The sequence below is a fragment of the Homarus americanus genome, unplaced genomic scaffold, assembly GCF_018991925.1.
Source record: "Homarus americanus isolate GMGI-L3 unplaced genomic scaffold, GMGI_Hamer_2.0 scaffold6317, whole genome shotgun sequence".
Classification (NCBI taxonomy): Eukaryota; Metazoa; Arthropoda; class Malacostraca; order Decapoda; family Nephropidae; genus Homarus; species Homarus americanus.
In genome coordinates, this window is record NW_024730668.1 from 4,165,883 (window position 1) to 4,177,392 (window position 11,510).

Genomic DNA, 11,510 nt, shown 5'->3' on the forward strand with positions numbered 1-11,510 from the left:
GGTCGTGGTACAGAAGGAGGGACACGTCTATTTCCTGATCACTTGATGTCAGCCCGTCCATGCATCTAACACCCTAAAATTGTGGTCAGAAGTGGCAAATTACAGAGATGCGACAGGTGAAAACCCTTACCATGATCTGGCTGAAATTACACTCGCTGCCTTATCTCTTCCGCATTCAAACGCAGATGTAGAGCGCACATTTAGTAATATGAACTTTGTGAAATCAAAATTGCGCAACAAAATGAAACTATCGACATTAAAGGCAATTCTTACAATAAAGTATGGGTTAAAAAGACAGAACACCTGTTGTGCAAGTTATGAACTTCCTAGTGATATTTTAAGAAAGATAGGGACTGTGGAGGCATACAGTTACAAGAGAACCTGAACCAAGCACTTCACATGCTTCCAGCTCTACAGTTGTTCACACTGCCGACGACTACGGAGAGGACTGGGATGCAATTACTATTGAATAATAGGTAAGTGTGCACATTAAGCTTTAAAAAAAATAATATTTTTATTTTTACATAATGCATTTTATTTATACTCCGTCCATTATAGTCGGCATTATGAAAATATAATTTGCATCAAATTACTGAAGGGGGGGAATAATAGCTAGCGACTTTCCATGGAAGATTTAGAGACATTTAGCTACTTTTAGGTACCAGCCTAGCGACATTTGAAAATCCGAGTTGGCAACCCTGGTTTTGTCGCGTCCTTAACAGTTCAATGGGTTCGTTCACATCAGGCGAGTGTGTGTAGTTCCCTCGTTAGACAGTCTGTCCTGTAACTGCTTCTTTAAAGTTATTGGAAGGATTACCTCTTCATATATCACGGAGGAGAATAGGTAAGTAATTTCTTTTTCCCGTTTGGCATATATGGTTTTCATATAAAGTTTTAGTTCGCAATATTTTTCATTTAATTAAGAGGTTGTGATGAGAGCCAGTAGAAGTAGTTATATAAGAAGTCCACGATATGTTATCTACACCTTTATCTGTTAGGTTCTTACCTATATTGCATTTGATTGTACTGCTGTAACACCTACACAAAGAGGTAAATTTACACTTCCACCTCCCACTCTGTTAGAAAGTAAAAAATATGTATTTTCTAGTGTATTTTTGTGTTTCAACGGAATATGACCTTCATTTCCTTCGTAAATTGGCCTTTTTTTATCGATTTTTTTTTTAGTGGGACGTTTTTCGAAAAAAAATAATGGCTAAGCGAATAAAAAATACACCAAAACACACTAGAAAACAAAAACCAAACCAACCTAACCTAACCTAACCTAACCTAACCTAACCAACCTAACCTAACCTAACCTAACTGACTCACCATATGATGGAATCACTTATTTCTTACCTTATTGGCCTGGTTCTTGTTCGTCGTTGGATTCTTAGATTCTTACACAACGCCACATATGTTGGTCTTTGTGATATTTACATTCAGTCTTGCACTTAAGACACTTTACTGAGGTTGGAAGAACACCATGCGATGGAAAAAATGCTATAGTTTCTTCGTTTTTTCCCCCCAAGACTCTAAATCAGCTCCATATAATTGAAGTGACACCCATCGCAGACTTCCATGGTCGGAAATGAATGTGAATTTCGAAATATGAGAGCCCCAAAATAAAAATCGATTTTGATTGAGCTTTTGATTGGTCGCGTGGCGTGTACGGGAACGCATGGGCGTGATGATTTATGAAGGAGACACCAGTGTGAGAGGTGAGGTAGGCGATAATGGAGGAAGATTAATGGAAGAAAATAGAGAAAATTTTGGATATGCTATCTCCGTAATTATACATTTGCGACGGTAATGTAATAAATGAAAATTATCTTATAATTAGACGTCTTATTAGAATATGATAATAGATTAGTGGTAGGAATGTGGAATGTGTAAACGCAAAAATACCCACAAAGATGCTACAGATCCGATTCATTTGTGTCTAATGAAGGTACAGACTTAAACAGTAGTGTATTGGATATTGTATCATTATTAATTTTCAGTCAATTTGTAGTTTTCACCAACCACGGCTCTCGAGTTGAGCATTGTGTTTTATTTTTCCGCTGGCTTAGACAATTTTAAGATACCTTTCTTGGTAAAATTGCTGATTACAGCAACCAAAGAATCTGACAAAAAATTCAATATTTTTTGGGGGTTTTTGATGCGATTGGTTAGGTTAGGTTTTTATCTGAAATCACTCTTTTGGGATATCAGGAATTCTGTGGTTGCTGTTTACTGCAATATTACTGGCTCATTCTGCCCCGAGACTCCGACCCTGACATGGAGTAAGGTAAGAAATAATGTAATGGCTATTTATATTCTTGTGGAGGCTGACCACGTGACTCTGGGTTATAACATCGCGTCTGGGGGCTCGGCTAAGGGATTAGTTAGGTTTAGTTTGGTTATACAGTGACCCCTCGTTTAACGAACACCTCGGTTAACGTAATTTCGATTAACGAACTGCCTTCCATAAGGATCTTCAATTCGGTTAACGAAAAAAAATTCGGTTAACGAAGTTCTTACGAACCGACCTCAACATGTTTTCACTTGCAATGACCGGGCAACCAGCTTTAATATCAGTCCGCCAATACATAAATCGGTTCTAGGGCTTAAATTCCTTAATATTTTAGTAAATATCAAGAAGTTTATACTATTCAATAATTTTAAAAGTTTAATATTCAATTTTTTAGTCATTTTAACAATTATTGAACATAACTGAAGGTAAAGTGACTAGTTTAATGCGCGGCATCCAGCCTCTTAACACAGCAAACAGGAGTTAGTCTCTCTCTGTTTTCACTGGAGGTAACATCTTGCTTGAGACTCTCTTCAACTAAATGCTTTTTTTCTGTGTTTCCAGGCAAATTATTGGTCATTTTGAAATATATTTTACATATTGACAATATATAATGCAGTGCAGTGTTGATTTAAAGAAAATAATCTTGAATTACATCAAGAGAGCTAAAATTTTATGGGTGAAATGGTGCCATGGGGTCACTTATCTTCTACCCCAATGCCTTCTCTTCTTCCTTCTCCTCCACCCCCATTCTAAATCCCATCATCATCATCATCATCATCATCATCCAGGAGCCTTCTACATACACACCTCAAAGTAAGTGAACTTTTCTACCATTTTTGTTGAATTTAGGAAATTTTTGGTGAGCTGGAACCAATTACCCAAAAACCCATTGAAACAATGGTTTCGGTTAACGAACTTTTCGGTTAACGAACGACCTTCTGGAACGGATTGAGTTCGTTAACAGAGGGATCACTGTATTGTATAGGTTAGTAAGCACAGAGTACTGGGAATTCAGAACACTCAATCAATAGAACTATTATTTCTACTATTTTCATAAATCACAGAATTTCTGTTGCATAATGTGTTCTTCTGGTGTTTTCTTGTTGCGATTTGGACAATTTTGGAATTCGCTTCTTCCACACATCACTCGTTTTGGCTCTCCCCCACCAAGAACCCCAGATTTGAACCAATCGCCTCAAAAACCTTCGGAAAAATTTGTTTTGTTTTGTTGTTATCAAAATCTTTGGTTGCTGTAATCTACAATTTTACTCTTTTCTTCAATGATGTTTCCCTCGTAAATTACCTAAAATTACCTAACCCAACCCCATAACTGGGGGACTCCAACTCCCTGGACCTCCCTGGTATATATAAGTCATTTGCGAGGCAAACGTCACAGAAGAAAAGTGTCTTAAAATTGCCTAAATCATCGGAAAAAAAACATTGCTCAACTCGAGAGCTGTGGTTGGTTGAAACTACAAATTGATATCACAAAATACCTGTAGCAGATAAGTGGCAAGAAGGACTTAAGTTCCAACCTCAATGACTATGGTGGCTATGACATCAAAACATCTAACTGTACTTCCAGATCAACTTTTTCTGGATTATTTTCCATAAAGGGACATTATTTACATCTAGAGGAAACACTAAGGTTTATTTATTTATTTATTATTATTTTTATTAATTTTTTTTTGAAATGGCACATCTTATATGGTGAGAAATATTGTAGCTAAACATAGAATTAGATAAGGTACTTTGTCATGGTGACTGCGGACTGAACTTCTCTAGGTGATGCAGATACGGAAATGTTAATATTATAAGCTTGGAGTTCACGTAGACCTGCTTGGTATGTATGCACAGGTATCTTGTTTTATTTTGTTTTCCTGAACTTATATAAAACTTGAATTTTGAAGTCATATCAAATTGTATCCTACTTTTAAGGTCCAGTTTTATTCGTTCCTTTAGAAAATGTTTCTGTGAATTTGCCAACATACAGCTTCTCATAATTTTTGGTAATATATATAGTACCAGTATTGCCAGTTAGTAAATATGGATCATGTGAAGATTAGGCATCCCGGCTTATTTCACCTGGTGACTGAACACAGTAATGCTGACCTTCACGTGATCCATAAATATTTCATTAACATTATCGTTTCGGCCATCTTTGTTTTTCCGACTGTTTTAGACGTGTTTTGAATCTTGCCTAACCTATCCTAACCAACCTAACCACAGAACCCATGTACTATATCTAACCTAACCTAAATTCCTAAGATTCCCCAGATGACCAAAACAATAATAATAACAATATTTCAGCCAGGAGCATTGTTCGTCTGTCACTAGTTTGTGAATATAAGCTTATATTCGCAGGCAGCATCATGGTGATGAGCAGAGTATGGCAGCTGGTGAGGCGGCCTAAGGGAAAGCCCACCGTGGAAGACTTTTCTTGTCTAGAGGAGGAGCTGCCACCATGTGCTGATGGAGGTGAGAGAGAGCTCTTTTCTATCATAAATAATTCATTAAAGCTAAGTTAATTGCTTTCAGAATTCCAAACACTGCACAGTAATAGTAATTAATGGCTTGGGGCAGCATAACAAATTATTTCATGATAAAGATTGTTCATGCTGACAGTTTTCTCATGTTTTGTATCTGTTTATTTATACTTACGAGTACACATTGGCTTGTGACATATTGGCTGACAGGGTTAATTTTCTTGGTCATTTAAGAAATTTGTAATGTTTTCCACTTATACAACTATCCCAAGGGCCATCAAATTTGCTGCCTCACAATGTGTCCTCTTTTTTGACGGCAGTCCTAATGTTTGTTGCTCTTTATTCTTTATACAGTATTAAGTTGTGTTTCAAACGGTTTCCTCTTTATGTTTGTTCATATTGCAAGTTCATAGTTGAATATTTGCAAAATGGATCAACTTCTCAGACAAGTCCTTAATTTTTTTCCAGTTTAAGGAGCTTAACCTATTTATTTTTAACTGAAGTATTGATTCTGTAGTCCTAATATCTGGAGTAGCTCAAAGCTTTCATTCATCCTTTTTTATTTCACCACATAATTTTGTAAAGTAATATGAGACGTTAATAAGATTTGTTATTTTCCTCTTTAATTTACCTTAAAACGATTGTGATCATTTGAAAGTCGGTTTTTATTTCCTGTTCTCATGCTCATTATAGTCAGTGTTGCTCTGTCAAGCAATTGTCTTCTGTATTCTGCAGTATCTAACAAGTTTGTGAGTACTGTATATACAGTATGATATTATTTTTTACATAATAGAGTGGGTAGATTTCATACAAATTTCAAATAATTTGTATAGTTGGCTTGAAAAGTTTTCTAAATATTCAGATATTTTGCCCTCACGAAAAATGTATGAACTAACTGGCTGGTACAGTATTTCAAATTAGTGGAGACCAAATTAGTGAGCTTCTAGTATATATAAGTACAGAACAGCATCTCAAATAATGCCTTGTCAATCGTCAGATGTGGTGGTAGAAGCAGAGTATCTTAGTGTGGATCCCTACATGAGGTACATGGCCCGGCAGATCCCACTCAACTCCACTATGTATGGCTCTCAGGTGGCAAGGTCAGTTACAAATTGTGTAGTTTAGAGTTATGAGAGTTGTTCTGTTTCTGGTGATTCTACACAACACATCACAGACATTTGAATCTTGACCTCGATTCTCTATAATACACGCCGTGGTTGGTACAGTATTTTGAATTACAGAAGAGACTCGTTATTACAGCATATTCATTGGCCAGAAACTGAGTGCATTTCATCATCGAGTTGTGCCTATCAGGAGACAACACTGGCATTCTTCCAATGTTATATGTACTGTACAAGCAACTGGGTGGGAAGATACTTGTAAAACCTGGACAAACATTTTTACAGTCCTTTTTATATTTACAGTTTACTTACTGTACAGTAGTTGTAAAAGCAGAAAGAAACACCATTACCAGTTCTGTTTGTCTTATTGTGATGAATCATTGTTGATAAATTAGGGACAATTTTCTATTTACAGTAAGTTGTGCCTCCACAAGTACAGTATTACAAATAACTTGTCTCTTCCCCTAAGCTACAAAATCAATTTCGTATTTCAGTTACCCGTACCCATTTTTTTTTTTTTTTACACATTTTTAGGGTAATAGAAAGCAAAAATCCTCAGTGGCCAGTTGGATCTTGTATGGTGGTCTACAGTGGTTGGCGGACACACACTCATATTCCATCCGATAAACTGCAGCCTGATGACAAATGGATGTGGCCATTACCAGATATGGGGACCCTTCCAATAAGTCTTTGTGTTGGCCTTGTGGGCATGCCTGGGTAAGTGTAGAGTAAGTTTTACTTGTTGTATAAGTTGAGTACAAATTTCATGCAGAATAAATCAGATTTTATTGTATGATCAACACCCCTCATAAGGAACTTGTATAATGTAATAATGGGGCGACTCAGCTGCCCTTCTTTGTTCCTGGCATATCCAATGGGCAAGATGATTGTCTACTGTGGTGGCAATGTTTATTTTTTCTCCTTAAGATCCAATTTTGAGATGTTCTGTAAATTTAAAATTAGTTTTACCACCCTCTTTGATATTGTATAATGAATCATTCGATGTATGTCACTAGTTCTTGGCACTTACTGTAATCCTTTGGAATATTGGAATTACAATATTTATGGCAAAAATTTTTCATGTACAGTAGAACTTCATTACTATACCTCTCGCATCATGGCCATTACAATTCCTTGCCCATTGCAAATACATAGTTCCAATTACTGTAATTTGAACTAAGCCTAAATATAAACCTTGTTAAACGAACTAGTTACATTCTATTTCATCATCATCATCATTGTTTTATGGCCGCTCTCCACACTTGTATGGGTTAGCTGTGATTACGTGATGATAACTCTCCAGGCTACACAGTCTCTTGTAGCCTCTCTCATCAGGTGATTATCTCGTAAGTCATAACTCACAACATCTTCAATGTCATTCTTGGCTTACCACTAGTTCTCCTCCCCTCCACATTCAAACTCATGCATCTCTTGTCCCAATTGATCTCCTCCATTCTTTCAACATCCCCAAACCATCTCACCCTCTCTCTATGGAAAACCTCATCAATATTCTCAATACCCAGCTGCCCTCTTAGCTATAAACAGGGTTTCTTATCTCTTAATGTCACATTACACATACATTTAACCATTGCTATTTCAGCTCAATTGGGTCTTCTTATGTCATCCTCTTTAACTACCCATTTTTCATTGTATATTGCTTATCATTAATATTTGTGTCAATTCAAATGTACCAGAAGAGATACAGTATTGAAATTCTGTTATTTGTTATCATTTGCACAGGATGTTCAAGCCATCAATGTTCACCTTAGGTACTATTCAATCTCTAAAACTCCTCTCCTTCACAAGTGCAGTCTTGATTATTCAGCATTTTGGCCAATCACTGACTTTGAGTGCTACACCACAACAGATTTTTGAAGTTCTACTGTACACATAAATACTGTATCATAATCTTAGATAATTTATGTGTAATAGTATGTTAACAGCATGTCACAATTTTTCACTTAGAAATACTGCATATTTTGGATTTCTGGAGCTTTGCCAGCCTAAAGAAGGGAACACTGTGCTCGTAAATGGAGCTGCTGGAGCTGTGGGTAGTGCTGTGGTGCAAATAGCCAAGATCAAAGGTTAGAACAAAGATAAAATACATAGAGAGGAGTTAACAGGACACTTACTGTAACTCTAATTATTCTAATTAGTTTTCTCTCTTCAAAAGCTCATCATTGCATACATGACCAAAGCTTTTCATCCAAAACTCTAAAAATATTGGTTAACCATACTGTATGTGATCTATTAAGGTGGTGACAAAAAAGTGTCATAAAGTTGTAGTTTTGTTGTGGAGAAGATTGTTATCTTGGAAGTGCTGATTTATTTATATTTATCCCTAGGATGTAAAGTGATTGCTTTTGCTGGCTCTGATGAAAAGGTTGCCTGGGTCAAGGAACTTGGGGCTGACTATGCTTTCAACTACAAGACAACAAATATTGGGGAGGCTCTCAGCCAGGCAGCTCCCGAGAAGATCAATTGTTTCTTTGACAATGTAAGTTTAGATACTAAATAAAATGTAAAAGAGATAGAAAGACTGGGAATGTATGGGAAAGATCAAATAATTTTGTATACAGGTATTTGAAATATTACCTAAGATACATAACTAATTTTTAAAGAAAAACAGAGGATTGAGGCATGGCATCCGTTTGTGTGGCCAAGAAAACAGATCATTGACTTTTTAATTGACTACTGACTTTAGGATGTATTTGCACTTTATAGTTGACTGGTATAGTGACTCAAAAGAATGTTTCTTTGGGTAGCTATGTGTTATTCCACTCCTTGTTCTTACATTTTGTTAATTGAGACAAAATACGTACTCAAAGCCTATGTTTTCTTAACATGTTTGCTCCATGCATGTGCTTCATATACAGTATAATTAGTGTTCTTTAACATAATGGAGTATTTATTTTTAGGTTGGTGGACAGTTTACTGCTGAGGCACTGCCCTTCATGGCAAATTATGGCCGAGTGGCGGTATGTGGTGCTATCTCCACATACAATGATGACAGCAAGGACATATATTCTCCTGGCTCCCTGAATAGTAGGTTCTAGATATTTGAAGATCTGCCTTTATTTAACCCCTTTTGTCATAGCCCAGGTAACATTGTGCAGTCACCCTTATCCTACAGCTTTTTTTCCTAAAATAAACAACTTTGACCTTATTAATTCATCTTACGTTATGTTAAAAGACACAAAGAGTCAAAAGCAAGAGAAACTTTCATTATTTATAGTATACAGGAGGCCCATTATGCTTCAATAAGATAATTTGGGCCATTGTCATGAGGTCATGCTTCTCTCTGTCACCCTGGCAACAATTGTGAAACTTTGAGGGTAATGTGTGTCTTCTGGTGATAAATGGTAACTTTCGAAGTGGGGTGGGAATAATAAGTTTGTACAGCATATGTAGCTAGGCTGAGTAGGACAGTCATAGCCAAACATCCTCCATACATGGTTAGGACTTGAGAGTTAAAGATTCCCAAAGGAAAAATCTATTTTTTGGTAATGCTGACAGATTCTAAGTCTAGATATCATTTTCTGCTGATTAATGTTCAAATCCAAGAAATTCTCACCCAGCATAGAATTAACAGATGGAAACTGTTTAAGTATTGGATATTCACCTCAGTCTCCCTCAAATAAAACTAAGGAAAATTATAGTACAGTATAACCCCCCAATCAATCTCCAGGTGACATAAAACCCAGGGGATACAAGTTCCAAAAGTGGGTTACTCAGTGGTTGCTCCATTTGTTTGCCTTCTAGGAACCTGAAATTTGGACATAATGTTTTTTAGTTTATTTATAGGGGTGAGATGTCTACAGTATATACCTGTATTACTCATTTTATTTATTTTTTTTCATGACATGATCTGAGGACAGTGTACATTGAGCATCTCACTATCATTAAATTATAGCCACTAGGAGCAATCACTAATAATGCACTACGTATAATTTGTAGTTTTCATCACTTTCTGGCTCCTGATGAGTGAAATATATTTAATTACTGTACAGTACTGTGGAGTTTACCTCGAGCACGGTTTCAACAATGTACATTATTCACACTGTGACTGCAATAAATTCTCATTATAGTACAAAAGAAAATCATATTATTGAACCTATAGCAGTTAAATTAAAATGTCCATGTTATTATAGTACATTATTTAAGATACGTAGTGTAAAAAAAACTATTCTACTGTAATTTATGTTTTAAAATTTTATAGGTCCATTCAGCGAAGCTACTTTAATATGGAAAGAACTAAAGGTCGAGGGATTTTTAGTTTTCCGCTGGAAGGATCGCTCATCTGAGGGTTTCAAGCAGATGATACAATGGATACAAGAGGTAAGTGAATCTGTTACTCTTTCACAAAATTGCTTTGCACCTCAAAAAAATAAAAGCAAAAATAATTGAGTTTGGTAGTTGCCAGATACCACTTTCTTATTTAAATGTCCCAGAAACTGTGACATCACATCGTTGGATGATTGTACATATGCAATTAATTTTTATTTATTATATAAATGTTTACCAATTATTAATATACTAAAAGTGCAGTACCCTGTACAAGGTATGTAGAAATCTTAAGTGATTTAAAATTTTCAATTGTACTGTAATTCGTATATTCTCTTTACAGGGCAAGCTTAAGTACAGAGAGACAGTTGTTCAGGGATTTGACAAGATGCCAATTGCCTTCATTGGCCTCTTTGATGGGGAGAACTTTGGTAAGGCTGTAGTAAAACCTTGATCTTACAAGCTGATGTCTTATGTCGCACCTACAGTACATATTAGCAGTGTCAAAAATTTTATAAAATTATGAAGCAAAACCATCCTAAGTAATAGTGACCAAGTTTTCCCACACAGTACAGGGGGTTCCCACTTATTGTTATGAATGCATTCCTGAAAAATGTATTTTAAACAAAACTCCACTACTGTATGTGAATACAATTTTCAAAAACCTAATGTACTGTAAATGTGGGGCTTAGGTTCTAGGGCAAAATTTGTCAGCCAAAAGACATAAAAATAATTTTAAAGTCAGACAAATAACTTAAAAATGGCAAATGAGGGTGTTGAAACTTACTCTCCTTGCCAGTTCTGTTTGTCCATCTAAAGTAAGATGGTACCAAGGAATATAACACATGAGTATTGGCCATAATTTTCTCAACATTATCCCAAATAGAACTTACCATGGTGGGAGGCTAGCATAGAATGACACCAATGTTAACAGTTCACACACCAACATCAAACCACCTTAAAAACTCCAATTATGTACTATATCCAAGGTAATTGTTTTCCTTATTTTCTTTGTGTATGATCTTGTGAGGAAACACTGAAGAGGGCTTCAGAGGAGAATGACAAGACTAATCGCAGGCATTAGAAACCTTGAGTACAGAGACAGGTTAAACCGTTAAAGCATCTTAATTTGCACTCCCTTAAGATGAGTACAGTGAGGAGCGATATGATCAAGGTGTATAAATGGAACTCAGGGCTAAACAAAGATGTTAAAATAAAGGTACTCAAACTATCCAACCAGGAGTGAACTCGTAGCAATGGTTTTAAATTAGACAAATTTAGATTTAGGCTTGAGATAGGTAAACATTGCTTTGGAAATAGAGTAGT

At 36.0% G+C, this 11,510-nt stretch overlaps 1 protein-coding gene across 1 annotated transcript; it reads left to right on the forward strand.

Moving 5' to 3' along the window:
- Window positions 1-704: 704 nt before the first annotated feature.
- On the forward strand, window positions 705-11,460 carry LOC121867199 (prostaglandin reductase 1-like). The gene is made up of 9 exons (XM_042367011.1): window positions 705-844; window positions 4,658-4,771; window positions 5,777-5,879; window positions 6,435-6,617; window positions 7,866-7,984; window positions 8,246-8,397; window positions 8,819-8,945; window positions 10,120-10,238; window positions 10,528-11,460. The coding sequence occupies exons 2-9, from the start codon at window positions 4,666-4,668 to the stop codon at window positions 10,636-10,638; spliced, it is 1,020 nt and encodes a 339-aa protein (XP_042222945.1). The 5' UTR covers window positions 705-844; window positions 4,658-4,665; the 3' UTR covers window positions 10,639-11,460.
- Window positions 11,461-11,510: the final 50 nt, after the last annotated feature.

Excerpts from the sequence above, each read along its gene's own strand:
- LOC121867199 (XM_042367011.1), top strand. The coding sequence starts at position 4,666 with ATGGTGATGAGCAGAGTATGGCAGCTGGTGAGGCGGCCTAAGGGAAAG. Across the intron at positions 5,880-6,434 it reads TATGGCTCTCAGGTGGCAAG|GGTAATAGAAAGCAAAAATC; the intron begins GTCAGTTACAAA and ends ACACATTTTTAG. Across the intron at positions 6,618-7,865 it reads GGCCTTGTGGGCATGCCTGG|AAATACTGCATATTTTGGAT; the intron begins GTAAGTGTAGAG and ends TTTTTCACTTAG.